The sequence below is a fragment of the Saimiri boliviensis genome, chromosome 3, assembly GCF_048565385.1.
Source record: "Saimiri boliviensis isolate mSaiBol1 chromosome 3, mSaiBol1.pri, whole genome shotgun sequence".
Taxonomy (NCBI): domain Eukaryota; kingdom Metazoa; phylum Chordata; class Mammalia; order Primates; family Cebidae; genus Saimiri; species Saimiri boliviensis.
The window spans coordinates 116,702,158-116,717,956 of record NC_133451.1 but is presented as its reverse complement, the minus strand read 5'-3'; the positions used below and the strand labels follow the sequence as shown (position 1 = coordinate 116,717,956).

The window sequence follows — 15,799 nt, the reverse complement described above, 5'->3', positions numbered from 1 at the left end:
CACTGCAACCTCAACCTCCCAGGTTCAAGTGATTCTCGTGTGTCAGCCTCCCAAGTAGCTGGGACTACAGGGACTACAGGTGTACACCACCATGCCCAGCTCATTGTGGTATTTTTAGTCGAGTCAGGGTTTTACCATGTTGGCCAGGCTGGTCTCGAACTCCTGACCTCAAATGATTCGCCCACCTTGGCCTCCCAAAGTGCTAGGATTACAGGCACGAACCACCATGCCAGGCCCAAGTCAAACGTTATACGTGATTTCTGACTGGGGTGGGGGTGGTGGGAGGGGAGTGTGGGTGCCCCCAACTCCCAAATTGTTCAAGAGTCAACTGCATTTGAAAAATCTAATACTTTGAAAAAGCTCACTCTAATTACACTGTTAAGGAGACGCTGGATAAACTTAGCTGTCACTAAATAGTAAGATTTACAGACTTCTTTTATTTCTGCTTCCCTGACAACTACTTTTTTTTTTATGCTAACTAGGCAGGGGATGATAATCAGTGGCTGTGGCTGTGTTATAATTGAAGACCAAATACCTTAGTTGCTTCAAGAACTCCACATCAGAGTTGCTGTTAATGAGCTTGATGAAGTCCTCGTAAGAGGGGGCATAGGTGTAGGCTCTCTTGTGATGCTCATTCATCTGCTCTCTGTACTCCAGCTGGGCAAGCAGCATTTGGTTAATGTAATCTGGATTACTCAGTAACTCCACTACCGGCTTCAAGACTACAGGAAGAAGAAATCGCTACTGAGAAAGGTATTCTTCTTAAGGGAACTATTTATATATCACATGATTGAAATCACATTTGGAAAACATTTTTCAAGTAGCCAAACACGGGCATATCTATATAATACAATAAACAATTCAAAAATGTATACACACACACACACACACACACACACGGCTGCCTATCCCTCCAAATATGTTATCATCTATGGTTATAATCAAGTGGTCATTTTAATAAATAAGTAAAATGTAAAGGAATAATGAAGAGAAGTCATTTGGAACTCAAGATGCTAATGAAACCATCAAATGAAGGCTGGGCATGGTGGCTGATGCCTGTAATCCTAGCATTTTGGGAGGCCAAGACAGGCAGATCACTTGAGGTCAGGAGTTTGAGACCAGCCTGGCTAACATGGTAAAACCCTAATCTCTACTAAAAATACAAAAATTAGCCAGGCATGGTGGCACATGCCTATAATCCCAGCTACCTGAGAGGCTGAGACAGAAGAATTGCTTGACCCCAGGAGGCGGAGGTTGCAGTGAGCCGAGATCATGCCACTGCAGCAGTCCAGCCTTGGTGACAGAGTGAGACTCCAACTCAAAAAAACAACAACAACAACAACAAAAAACACAACAAAACTAAATGCACTGATTTTTTTTTCTTTTATTTATTTTATAAGGCTCAATATGTTTTGACAAGCTTAGTCTGCCAAAGGATGAAAGTCAACATTCTCCCCAACTGGTTAAAACAGACCTCAGAGAGGAAGTTAAAAAGTCGATGACAGTATTATAAAGCCATCCTTGTAACTTCAGATTAGAAGCTTCCTCTTTTCTCTGTGGTTGGTTATAATAGCCGATGGCCACAGCTGGCTTATCCTGATGGTAAATGAGATAATCACTGCATCTCAAATGCAACGCTGTTTGAGACTAAGATAGGGAAAGTTTCTCTTATCCTGACTAAGCATTTCCCTGGATGTAGTTAACTTTTTTCTAGTAATCATATTATACTGTGGTACAGTTCCTTTTTATTTTTTTTTTTTTTTTATTTTGAGACAGAGTCTCACTCTGTCGCCAGGTGCTAGGCTGGAGCGCAGTGGCACAATCTCGGCTCACTGCAGCCTCTGCCTCCCGGGTTCAAGCAATTCTCCTGCGTCAGCCTCCCGAGTAGCTGGGACTACAGGCACGCGCCACCACGCCCAGCTAATTTTTGTATATTTAGTAGAGACAGGGTTTCACCATGTTGGCCAGGATGGTCTCAATCTCTTGACCTCATGATCCACCTGCCTCGGCCTCCCAAAGTGCTGGGATTACAGGCTTGAGCCACTGCACCCAGCCCCTTTTTATTTATTCCAAGTTCACAAAACTATGTACAGTCATATGCCACATAACGACATTTTGGTCAACAACAGACCAAATATACGACAATGGCCCCATAAGATTATAAGGAAGCTGAAATTTTTCTACCATTGAATGATGTCAAGCTGGTGTAAACAAACCTACTGCACTGCCAACTGTATAAAATACAGCATATACAATTACGTACAGTACATAGTACCTGATAAATGACTTATTACAAAAGTTTAAAAAATTAAAAGTTCATAAAGTAAAAAAAGTTTTAGTAAACTAAGGTTAATTTATCGTTGAAGAAAATAAAATTGTAAATAAATGTAGTGTAGCCTAAGTGTGCAGTGCTCATGAAGTCTGCAGTGGTGCACAGTAATGTCCTGGCCTTCACAGTCACTCACCACTCACTCATTCACCCAGAGCAATGTCCAGTCCTGCAAGCTCCATTCACGATAAGGGTCCTATATAGGTGTACTATTTATCTTTCATGCCATATTTTTACTGTACCTTTTCTTATCTAGATACACAAAGACCACTGTGTTACAAATGCCTACAGTATTCAGCAGAGTAATATGGTGTACAGGTTTATAGTCTAGGAGCAATAGGCTATACCATACTGCCTGTGTGTAGTTGGCTATACCATCTAGGTATGTAAGTACACTCTGATATTTGCACAATGACATTGTCTAATGACACATTTCTTGGAACACATCCCTGTTGTTAAGCAATGCATTACTGTATAGGCATTATCAATAAATCCTAGCAAAGATATTTTAAGCAAATATACTAATCAGAATCTGACTTTAGATTCCTTAGTCAACCATGGTCGCTCACACCTGTAATCTCAGCACTCTGGGAGGCCTACGTGGGAGGATCACCTGAACCCAGGAGTTCAAGACTGGCCTGGGCAACATAGTGAGACTATTTAAAAAAAAAAAAATTGGCCGGGCGCGGTGGCTCAAGCCTGTAATCCCAGCACTTTGGGAGGCCGAGGCGGGTGGATCACGAGGTCAAGAGATCGAGACCATCCTGGTCAACATGGTGAAACCCCGTCTCTACTAAAAATACAAAAAAGTAGCTGGGCATGGTGGTGCGTGCCTGTAATCCCAGCTACTCAGGAGGCTGAGGCAGGAGAATTGCCTGAACCCAGGAGGCGGAGGTTGCGGTGAGCCGAGATCGTGCCATTGCACTCCAGCCTGGGTAACAAGAGCGAAACTCCGTCTCAAAAAAAAAAAAAAAATTTTTGAATACACACACATATGTAATATATAAACATACATACTATGGATATTATATAAATATTATACAGACACACACATACATCCTTTCATTAATGTATTGGTTATCTAGATAACTCAAAAGCTATCCTAAACGATTGCTTCCCCGTGGAGAGCATTAAGAACTGGTTTTCTGTGTCAAAACATACAACAGAATGGACTGTGCATTTGGCAATATGTCCTATTAAAAATTTATCATGTGTGGCCAAATACTTTGAGAGACACATAAACAAAATTTTGAAAATACTTCAAATCCCGTATGTTCAACAGTAAACGAGTTCTGCACAGGTGTTATACAAAGTATTTTCACATTAGCATGTAGCAGATCAGTTAGCACACGTATTAAATTAGTAAAATCAACTGTTTATGTCTACCTTTTGTTGTGAGAATTTCTGCAAGCATTATACGTAAGCTGAGAGACTGGACATCCTTTGAGGGGAGAAGACAAAACACCAGAACCCGAGAACACGTTTGTAGAAATCTTACTTCATCATCTGAGTTCCTCAAGCATGCGTGTAACACAAAAGGCCTCGGCTGTTCTTCATGTCTAAATATAAACAAAGAGAGTGAAAAAGAAGGAAAGAAATTTCTAGAAACAATTCAATCATGTACTACTAGGTAAAAAAATTTCAAATGGGAAATGCATTGGTTATAATATCTGCCACCTCCTCAATAATCAAATTTCCTCAACCATAGGCTAGTCTGGAAAATTTATGCTAGAATATATATACAAATGCATGGCCTTTTGGGATTTAAAACCAAATCTTAACAACGAATTTCAGTAGCATCAAAGGTTCCAGATAACTCCAAAATCATAGGAACAATGTGAAAGGTATGAGTATTTCCTTTTTTTTGAGATGGAGTCTCTCTCTATCGCCCAGGCTGGAGTGCAATGGCACAGTCTTGGCTCATTGCAACCTCCGCCTCCTGGGTTCAAGCGATTCTCCTGCCTCAACCTCCCAAGTAGCTGGGACTACAGGCATCCACTACCACACCTAGCTAATTTTTGTATTTTTAGTAGAAACAGGGTTTCACCATGTTGGCCAGACTGGTCTCAAACTCCTAACCCTGTGATCTGCCTGCCTCAACCTCCCAAAGTGCTGGGATTACAGGTGTGAGCCACCAAGCCCAGCCAAGTATTTCTTTAACCAGGCAATTTTTAAGTCTTCTAGATGTCTTCTTAAATGTGATCTGTAGCTTCATTTTTCAAAAAAAAAAAAAATCTAACAAAGCGTAAACCAGGGTTGCTAGCCTGCTTTCTGACTGGGAGATCATAGGATAAGTCTACAGGTATTTCTAGTGAGCAGAGGGCCTATAAACTCAATGTCATCTAATTTGATGGCACACTGCGTTCTGTGAGGCTCCTAAGTATTTTTCAGCCAGTCTTGACAATCTTGGTCATGCACTTTGCTGTCAGTACTGATTCCATCCCAGGACCATTAATTTAGAGGATCTGAATGAAGAGGACTGGAAAACAGAACTTTCTAAACTTCTCTTTCCACAGTATCTTGATAGCGATTCCAGAAAGCCTAGGGTGCTGCTTTTTCTAATATCTTCCAGATAAGGAGGCCAAGTATAAGAGATTCTTACAGTGTTAGTAGCTAACACTGAGAAAAAACATGAAACAGGGAAAGAAACATACTAGGTACTGCAAAGGAAATGCAACTAGTGCATATATTGGTGCCTTTATGACCCATGCCTCTCAGGTGTTAACTGCAATTTATTTTTGCACTGGAGACTGAAGACCAGTTTTTAGAGTGTATAACGTAGAAAAGAAAGGTTTCCTCTGTCGTGTACAACCTGTAGGAATTCTATCCTAATGTGTAAAGCCAACAACATGAAAAGAAATTTTTAGAATAAGCCTGTATGCATACACTGATATGCTGGCTTTTTAAAGTGGCATCTTCAATTATTTTAAATTCTAGCTTTGCTGCCCACTAGGTTGATATTTCAATATAGTAAGATGAAGATGCTACTCCTTTATCATGTCAAGCACTTTTAAAGGCAATTCTTTTTTTGAATATATATTTCATTAATAAGTACTGGAGTAAGTTGGGGGAAAAAATCTACTTTTACTAGAGAAACTTATTTAAATAACATAAAAATCCCTCTCAAAGAGTACACAGTCCCTTCTCCGTAACAGTGGAAGGCAGAAAATAAAGCAGCCTGGTGCTCAGACTGCCACAAGTTCCTCTCCCTCCTACAGCTAAGTTAGGGATAATCCTTCTGACTGGGCCAAAGGCCAGAGGGCTGGCCAAAGCAGCTTGAGCTATGCGAAAAGGAAAGGCAGATCTCCCCTGGAATCCCTCTACTAACTCTGAGCAGAATGCTATTATGTCCTCTAGTAAGTGGACATCAAGTGTTATTTCAAAGCCAAGAAAGGTTCATGAGGGATAGGGCTGCTTCTGCGGCAGGAGACATCTCCTGGCCTTCTAGTGGGCTGTAACATCAGTCTTTGCAGCATCCTTGTGTTCAGTGTGGATCAATCGTTGTCTACTGTAATTCCTACTACTTACCTCTGGGTTCTCATTCCTTGAGTGAGCAAAAGGACATTAATCTTTTATACATTTCAAATGTACAATGACTTAACTCTCCCACCTAAACCAAAAAGTGGACATCATCACTTGCATTCTATAGATGAGAAAATTAAGATCTGAACGGTTATGTGAACAGTCAATGTCACAGAGGTAATAAATGGTAGAAAGAACTCTCTCAAGTCCTGTTCTGTTTCAATCTCAAGTCCCAACTCCTGACATTATACCACAATCAGAAATTACAAAGATGAAAAAGAACATTTCAGAGATAAAGAAGAAAAACACATGAACAAAAACATTCTTTTTTCCCTCAAACTGCATGCTAGTACTTGACAATCAAAGAAGAAAACTATGAAATTAAAGATGCCATTGAAATAGGAATATAAAACAATCATTTTTAGATTTTCCCAAAACATGCTGGAGCAAGACAAATGGGACAAAGGAAGAGGAAGCAGAGGCAAGAATTGTGTGTGTAGATTGGCTTAAAGCAGCAACAGAATGATGGCCTAGAAATAAACACAGGCTGACCGGAAAGCTGCGTCCACAAACAATTGCCCGAGTCAACTAAAGGATGTGTTGTTTTATTAAGGCAATTTATTATTGTTTGCCTGATACTGGCCAATTCAACTGGATGCTACCCAGGTTACCAAAGCCATTCTGCAGCCAGTAAAGATCTGCACACTAATGGAGATTTCTAGGACAAGAGCACTGTTTACCCGGGGCAGGCAGATACAGACATTTGCCATTAATCCTGGACTCACTGTCTGCCGGTCTCATTGCATGGCTTATGTAAGATGATACAGAAAATACTATTTCTCCAAGACACAATCATCTATATGAAAAATGCCAGTGACCTACTGGTACTTTTTAAAATATCCATAATCCAGGAGAAATGTGGTAGAATTTTTTTTCTCTATTTTGTTCTTTATTTTTTATCATCAACTAGAGCTTCTAGACAAAGCCCAGATGCCAGTAAAATAAATCTACCCTTGGCCTAAAAAAACTAGAAGACCGAAGAGAAGGAGTTTCTAATATTAAATCAGTCCTCTGTTTCTATTAGTCTGATGCTTTATCCATATCTTTATATTATCCACAAAAGCAGAAATTACAAAAGCTGGTAAATGTCTGAATGAAAAATATGTTCTCATGTTGAAATTAGATAATCATAAAACCAGTGAATTTCTCTAACCACTTGCTCTTCTCCCAAATCTAAACCCATCAGTCTTCGAAATGGAATAAGCATTAATTTAAAATACTGTCCTCAGGCTGGGCACAGTGGCTCAAGTCTATAATCCCAGCACCCTGGCAGGCCAAGGCAGGTGGATCACTTGAGGTCGGGAGTTTGAGACCGGCCTGGCCAAATGGTGAAACTCCATCTCTACTAAAAATACAAACTTCAGCTGGGTGTGGTGGTACACACCTGTACTTCCAGCTACTCAGAAGGCTACTACAAGCATTATTCAACCCAAGAGGTGAAGGTTGCAGTGAGCTGAGATCACACCAATGCACTCCAGCCTGGGCAACAGGGTGAGACTGTCTCCAAAAAAAAAAAAAAAATTATTTTTATATATATATATATGGAGAGAGAAAGAAAGAGAGAGAGAGAGAGACAGACAGACAGACAGACAGAGGGGAGGGGGCAAAGAAAATACTGTACTCTATTGGATCATCATATAAATACTTTCAAACAAGCTTTCACTGAATTCAAACAAGTCTTTGATAGTATTTGTCAGGCAGAACTATGGAACACTTTAAATAATGTATACCATAGCAAATTAGCAGGTGTTTGCAGAGGTTGGTTAACACTTCAAAAGGAGAGGCTGAAGCATTTGAGACTCTAGTAGGTAACCCAAGAGTCCTATTTCTCTCACTTTCCTTATTAATTCACACCCCTCTCCACTTACTGGAAGTTACTTTCTCTATAAGCAGTTTTCAAAGGGTAGGCCAGAGACTTCTAGGCCAAGATCCTTGCAAGGGATCTGGGATGTTGAAACTATAATAATATAAAAAGGTCATTAGTCTTTTTCGTTCTCATTTTTCCAAGCATAGTAGTTTCCACAGGCTACATGATGTGAAATGACATCATCACTCCTGCAGCTAATGAAAAGTGTACTGTGTACTCTTGCACTTTTAAAAATTCTTAGTTTTTAAATATCGAATATGGTAAATACCAATAGATATGATGAGTGGTGAACTGGTAAATGTTTAACAATTGGCTCTCCTGAGAAAAAAATGCTCTGATTTGGATAATTTGCCCAGTCCATGGTATAAATACTCTCACCATGGCCCATTTCAAGTTATCAATCTGATATTACTGAACTAAAAGTTGGGAAGCCCTGTGCACAATTTACTCCTGCATGCCAGTACAAGCCAGCTCCAACACACCACTAGATAGAACCCATAGGAATGAGCTCTTTGAGGTTCTCAGGAACTTTTAAGAAAGTAGAGAAATCCTGGGAACAAGAAGTCTGAGAACCACTGCTTTACAGAAATGTTTTTCAAACCATGGTTTGTGACTTAAGAAAGAAAATAAAATTCAGTTGGTCTTAAATATTTTTTAATGTTAAAAAACAAAAAGTGTCAAAGTTATTAGAGGTAACAAATGTACTATTTTACGAAACTGGGTCATAGTATCAAATGAATTTCCTACAGTGCATCATAGTTTTAAAAAGAGTATGCAAAACACTGGGGCAGCAAGCTGGAAAATAGTGGGCATGTCATGTCATGACTCTGTGGATTTTGGCTTCATAAACCTCAGGGAGGGAAGAAGAGACACAGGAAAGGGCAATACAGCTGAGAATGGAGATCTGCTGACTGCCGCATTCAGCAGCAAGATCCTCTACACGAGCAGCATCACAGGGCACAAGGGTGACATCATCTAAATACTTTCTCTCTTCCCTGAAAGTGAGAATAGGCCACATTAACTATTCCCATTCCTGTTCCAACAGTGTCCACATTCACACAGGCAGAGGCTACTCATTTCAGTTAGACAGCCTTTTATGTACAACTTTTATGTATGTAAACGACACAAAGAGCTAACAAGCCTAAATATTACCTACTTTCATAACAAAATTTCTCTAACAAATTTTCTATAACAAAGGGCTAACAAGCCTAAATATCAGCTACTTTCATAACAAAATTTCTCTAATTAAAGCCCAGAAGCTCCAATATTAAGTACCTTTGAAAATCAGTTTTTAGGATATTGTGATGCAACAGAGCTCAACAAAAAGAAACATGAACCATATTTAAATTTGTCTAAATACTGTATACTTGTTCACACTGTTCATATTAGAAAACACTATATTTAAATTTTTATTTCTAGATACTCCTAATACTATAAATAAGATCATCACAGTGCTGGCTCAGTAAAATTCATTTTACTGTTTATTTATAGAATTAATTGTATTTATCAAGTGGTTTTCTAGTAGAAAGTTAAAAAAATGACTCTACCAGAACACAATAATTATTCCCCCTTAATACATCTACATTTTAAGCAAGTGCCAGCAATAAGCAGAACATGCTAGAGTTTTATCTTGACTTTGACCCCTTACTCAAAAAAAAAAAAAAAAAAGATTGATGCGAAAAAAAAAAAAAGGGCAGGGGGTAAGTTGCTTATAAGAGTTACCTGGCATTAGCAGCTTTCAGGTCACAGAAATGAGTGAGTAGGGTCCTGACAACATCATTGCAGACAACTTTAACCACATCCACGTGACTCAGTCTGTGGTGAAGCTGCCTGGCAATTTCCCAAAAGTCTTCCAAGAGCAGATGGTAAAGTTGTCCCTCATCTCTGCTGAGGTTTCCATACCAGGACAGAATGTAATCTCTATAACTGTAGTCAAACACTACCAGGAATAAACAAAGTAATGAGTAAAACAAATGAAAGAAGCAAACACCAAGAAGGCATTTCTACTGCAAACTGGCCACCTACTATTTAATATTCACTGTTTAAAATATAAAGAGGGGAGAAAACAGAACTCAGGAGAAGTCTTAAGTCTTTTAAAATGAAGGATTCTCATCTATCTAGAATGTTTAGGTATGGTGACCACATCCTAAATTTTCCTACACTGCCTTATTTCACCCCAACAGTGAGTTCCAACGGCATCCACAGGACAGGTTCCCAGAGAATTCTGCTGGCATCCTACAGTGGCTCCCCCTCGCCTGTGGTATCTGCTCAACCTTCTTCACTATCGAGTGGGCCAAGGTTGTGCCCTCTCTAAGGTCTGGAATTCAACCCTAGGATAAAGAAGGAAATTTCCTCCAAATTTATTCTGTTCTAAGGTGCCCTGCCTCCGCCCTAGTGGGAATGGCTGCTCCCAATATCTGCTCTTCCTATACTCTTTAGTGTTCTCTTTACTCCTTAGTATTTAATTCCATGTTGTACATTAATAATTCTTTACATTTAACTTTCCCTGTTCAATTACAGTGTGGTTTCTGTCTCCTAACAAGACCCCGTCTGGCCAGGTACAGTGGCTAAAGCCTGTAATCCCAGAACTTTGGGAGGCCAAGGTGGGTGGATCATGAGGTCAGTAGATCAAGACCATCCTGGCCAACATGGTGAAACCCTATTTCTACTAAAAATACAAAAAATTAGCTGGGCATGGTGGTGTGTGCCTGTTATCTCAGTTACTTGGAAGGCTGAGGCAGGAGAATCACTTGAACCAGGGAGCCCGAGGTTGCAGTGAGCCAAGATCATGCCACTGCACTCCAGCCTGGAGACAGAGCGAGACTCCATCTCACACACATACATACACACATACACAAAGAAAGAAAGAAAAGAAAAAGAAAAACAAGACTTCAACTAACATATAAAGAATCCCATAAACCAGTCTTGGATATCAGCCTCTGTGGCCAATCATCTTCTTTGGAAAATTTCTAGTGCCTATGTTCTTAATTCTGTGCCTTGGAATGAGGAAAGCCTAGCCATAGACTAGTGCTATCTAATATGAATATGAGAGCTGCATATGTAAGTTTTAGGTTTTCTAGAAGCACATTAATAAAAAGATACCACAAGAAGCTCATAAAAAATATGATAAACAGTAACAATAAAAAAGAAACAGGTAAAATTAACTTTAATAATATATTCATTTAACAAAATATATTAAAAATATTTCAACATGTAATGAATATTGATAACTCAGTTGTTTAAAATAAAATTCTCTGCTTTTTTTCATGCAAAGCTCTGTAATCTGGTGTATATTTAATTATTTCAGCAATCTCAATTTGGAGCAGCCACATTTGGGTGCTCTATAGCCACACTGTCTAGTGGTTACTGTGTTGGACAGCACAGCTAAAGCCTATATAAAAAGAAGGTGAAGCCAGTGTGATGTCCGAAAGAAGCTAGGTCTCTGGAAAAATAAAATATTAGTGGGCTTAGTGGTGACTCCCCACAGGGCCCAAAGCGAGAAAAACATTCAGCTACACAATCGTGTGTCCACCTCAAGGGTAGCAGGGTTATTTGTTATCACTTCTTGTTTCTCTGAGTTTTTAGGATTTTTTGGGGTTGTTTTTTTTTTCCTACTTTTCAAACACTATTTGATTTGGCTTAATTTCAGATGTGACTGTATGTCATTTCAGATTAATTTATCCTCCTGCTTTTCTTTGCTTGTCTGCACCTTTATCCCCAGGAATCCTACATGAACCAGATCTACTTCATAACTTCCTAAAAGCTACTAACCTGTAATTGTCAAATGATGTTTTAGCCTAGAATTTGGTGCTCATTTTATTCATCTTGGCCACTACACACCAATTTAGAAGCTTGAGAATACTCAATTGGCAGGGCACAGTGGCTCATGCCTGTAATCCCAGAACTTTGGGAGGCCAAATGAGAGGAATTTGAGACCAGCCTGGGAAACATGGCAAAACTCTGTCTCTACAAAAAATACAAAAATTATTCGGATGTGGTGGGCACGCCTATAGTGCCAGCTACTTGGGAGACTGAGGCGGGAGGATTATTTGAGCCTGGCAGGTGGAGGTTAGCGAGTCAAGATAGTGCCATTATACTACTCCGGCCTGGGTGAGAGAACAAAACCCTGACTCAAAAAAAAAAAGAAAAAAAAAGAAAGAAAAAGAAATTTAGGTGAGTTTTCTGTGGGGACGGATTAAAGGATGGGAAGAGGGAAAGTCACTTTTCTCGAAAACTGAATGGCAAATCAAATCACATTTTCAAGTGTCTGCAGGTCAAAGGAAGTGCAATTTTTATGTTAATATTCTATGAGGGCTTTCCCCTCCTCTAGAAATATCAGCTATGGAAATACGTTCAATGTTTTTTCATATTTCCAGTATTTTTGCAATTCAGCTTTACAATTTATAAAACAGCATCTTAAATCTCATAACTCAGCCGGGTGCAGTGGCTCACCTCTGTAATCCCAGCACTCTGGGAGGCTGAGGCGGGCGGATCACCTGAGGTCGGGGGTTCAAGACCACCTTGACCAAGATGAGGAAACCCCATCTTAAAAAAATAATCTCATAACTCAAAAGCATGCAAGAGCATTAAGAACTTTGTTCACAAACAATGATACAAAGGTTTAAAGTTTCAGAGTGATTCCAGTGGCCTCAGTTGTAGGGATAACTATGCCTTCCAGCTGAGAACAATTAATTGCCAAAGACAGAAAAACAATATATTACCTCAATCTTTTACCACTTAGTAAATACAATTTATAGAGGGCTTCTAGTACACACGGTAAAATCAATATCCACGTCACTAAGCACTGGACACAAAAGAGAAGGTAGAACAAAAGCAAAACCAGAAAACAAGGCATCTGAACCTCTCATTTTCTGCTAACTTTCAGAAATTAATTTGAATAAATGGCTCTTTTGCTTTCTAGACTTTGCAAAAAGTAGCCACATCTCATCCCTAACTGGACTATTCCATTAAGGAAAAACAGCGGAAATGGTTTCTGACCCAGATGTAACTGTAAAACAAGAATGGGTTGATCCCATAATATCATTTGTTGGCAACAAACAAATAGACCATGGCTCCTACACAGTGAGTTTCATTCCTTTAGGAAACTGAGGCTCAAAGACGTGAAGTAACTTGCTCAAAAATGTGGCAAAGCCGAGTCTCCTATCTGCCAGATACTCTTTCTACTCAACACACTCCACATAAATGGAACATAAGCTGCATGAGTAAAAGACAGGTAAAACCTAAAACAGTATCCTCATCCACTGGGTATCCAGTTTGTTTAACACACATTATTTACATGAAAAAAATATATGTAAAAGGCTGTACTTTGTAAAACTGCTGTAGAAGACACAAATGGAACCAATAGGTGAGGGTGGGTGCAGCGGTTCACACTTCAATCCCAGCACTTTGGGAGGCCGAGGTGGGTGGATCACTTGAGGTCAGGAATTCCAGACCAGCCTGGCCAACATGGTGAAACCCAGTCTCTACTAAAAATACAAAACTTAGCAGGAATTGTGGCAAGCAGCTGTAGGCAGGAGAATTGCTTGAACCTGGGAGGCAGAGGTTGCAGTGAGCCAACACTGTGCCACTGTACTCCAGCCTGGCGACAAAGACTCCACCTTAAAAAAAGGCTGGCTATGGTGGTTTATGCCTATAATCCCAGCACTCTGGCTGAGAGGCTGAGGCGGGAGGATTATCTGAGGTTGGGAGTTCAAGTATGCATGCCCGTAATCCCAGCTACTTGGGAGGCTGAGGCAAAAGAACTGCCTAAAATCATGGGGAGAGGCAGAAGTTACAGTGAGCCAAGATCATGTCATTGTACTCTAGCCTGGGCAACAAGAGTGAAACTCTGTCTCAAAAAAAAAAAAAAAAAAAAAAAAAATTACTTCCTGAGATGCTGGTTGGAATAAATAGCTTCCAAAGGCCTTTGTCTACCAGCCCTTTATATCCTTCTGAACATCATGCCAATAACAAGGCCATGATGAGAGCTAGCTTGCCAACAAAATGATGCAGTTTTCTTCATTTGCAATTCTTTCTATTTGGTGCCTTAATTAAACTAAAAGTTTCTATGCCACAGAATTAACCAGTAACGAACCAATCTGCAGCCCCAAACATTTGGAAAATAGAAGCGTTTTTCCTTTTGATTAACATTTAATTTCAAATTATAACAGGAAATTAAGAACAATTATAACAGACTCAGTATCTTCAGAATAAGATACTGTTCAGCATCACAAAGGCTTAATGTGAACGGCATATAACCTGTATAATATCCTATCACATTTGTTAATCACATCGGATATGCTAATTAACACAGCTCTAAAATATTCCTCTGATAATGTATTTTGGTCAGGAATTGATAAAATAAATAGTGGCAAAAGGTTGTACTCAATAATAGAGATATGTGTTAGCCACAGGGTATGTATTTTTAAATTTTTTTATTTTTTGTTTCGTTTTGTTTTAAAGACAGGGTTTCACCATGTTGGTCAGGCTGGTCTTGAACTCCCGACCTCAGGTGATCCGGCCGCCTTGGCCTCCAAAGTGCTTGGATTACAGGTGTGAGCCACCATGCCCGGACTCTTGTTGTTTTTAGTTTGTTGGGAGATGATTCTTGCTCTTGTTGCCCAGGCTGGAGTGCACTGGTGCGATCTCGGCTCACTACAACCTCTGTCTCCCAGGTTCAAGTGATTCTCCTGCCTGAGCCTCCCAAATAGCTGAGACTACAGGCATGCACCACCACGCCTGGCTAATTTTTGTATTTTTAGTAGCAATGGGTTTCACCGTATTGGCCAGGCTGGTCTCCAGTTCCTGACCTTATGATCTGCCTGTCTCTGCCTTCCAAAGTGCTGGGATTACAGGCATGAGCCACTGTGCCCTGCCATATCATCTATTAATAGTTCAACAACACCTCTCTTCAAGCTAAGTATCATAAAAAAATATATAATTTAAATATACAAAATACAGGCTGGGTGCAGTGGCTCACATCTGAAATGGCAGCACTTTCAGAGGCCGAGGTAGGTTGAACCAGACCAGCCTGGCCAACGTGATGAAACCTTGTTTCTACTAAAAATAGAAAAATTAGCTATGTGTAGTAGTAGGCACCTGTAATCCCAGCTACTGTGGAGGTTTAGGAAGAAGAATCACTTGAACCCAGGAGTCAGAGGTTGCAGTGAGCTGAGATTGCACCACTGCACTCCAGCCTGGACAACAGAGTAAAACTCCATCTCAAAAAAATAAATAAATAAATAAAAGAAGAAAACAAAACCATGATTCTAAATATACACTATGTAACTACATAAACTAATTTACACAAGTATACAGATGAACAAAATACTTTAAAACATACCCCATGGGTAAATTTAAGGAGACAGAAATTTGTAACCATAAAATTATTTTATGGCTTTTTAAAGAAATAAACATTCAAGATCAGGGCACCAACTAAAGCAAAAAAAGAAAGAAATAGAAACAATATAATCAATCACGATGAGAAATGAAAGCACACTTATCCTCAATGCCAGGCAAAGAATCTTTCTTCTAAAGGCATAACACCCAACACAAATTCACATGCTATTATCATTCAAGAATATCTATTTTTAGAACTGCTCTCAAAGAAATGAGTAGGTAAAAAGGGGGACACTGGAAACCACAGAGAATGAAATAACATGATTGGAACTTTAGTTTTAGTTAGGTTAACCAGAAAACAGGATTTAGGGTAACAAAGTAGCGAGAAACTAGAGATAAGGACACTAGTTAAAAGGCTCCCATGTAGGCCGGGCACGGTGATATTTCCAGCACTTTGGGAGGCCGAGGCGAGTGAATCACGAGGTTGAGAGATCGAGATCATCCTGGTCAACATGGTGAAACCCCGTCCCTACTAAAAATATAAAAAATTAGCTGGGCATGGTGGCACATGCCTGTAATCCCAGCTACTCAGGAGGCAGAGGTTGCGGTGAGCTGAGATTGCGCCATTGCACTCCAGCCTGGGTAACAAGAGCGAAACTCCGTCTCAAAAAAAAAAAAAAAAA

General features: G+C 39.7%; 1 protein-coding gene across 5 annotated transcripts in view; it reads right to left on the bottom strand.

Annotated features, from left to right (window-relative positions):
- SNX25 (sorting nexin 25) overlaps positions 1-15,799 on the bottom strand; it is a 148,318-nt gene that overhangs the window by 83,918 nt on the left and 48,601 nt on the right. For all 5 annotated transcript variants that reach the window (XM_074396708.1, XM_074396706.1, XM_074396707.1 and 2 more), the window contains exons 3-5: positions 9,501-9,717; positions 3,716-3,888; positions 536-722 (exon numbers count right to left, since the gene is read on the bottom strand). In XM_074396708.1, the coding sequence (XP_074252809.1) occupies positions 536-722; positions 3,716-3,888; positions 9,501-9,717 (577 nt within the window). The remainder of the gene's footprint in view (positions 1-535; positions 723-3,715; positions 3,889-9,500; positions 9,718-15,799) is intronic.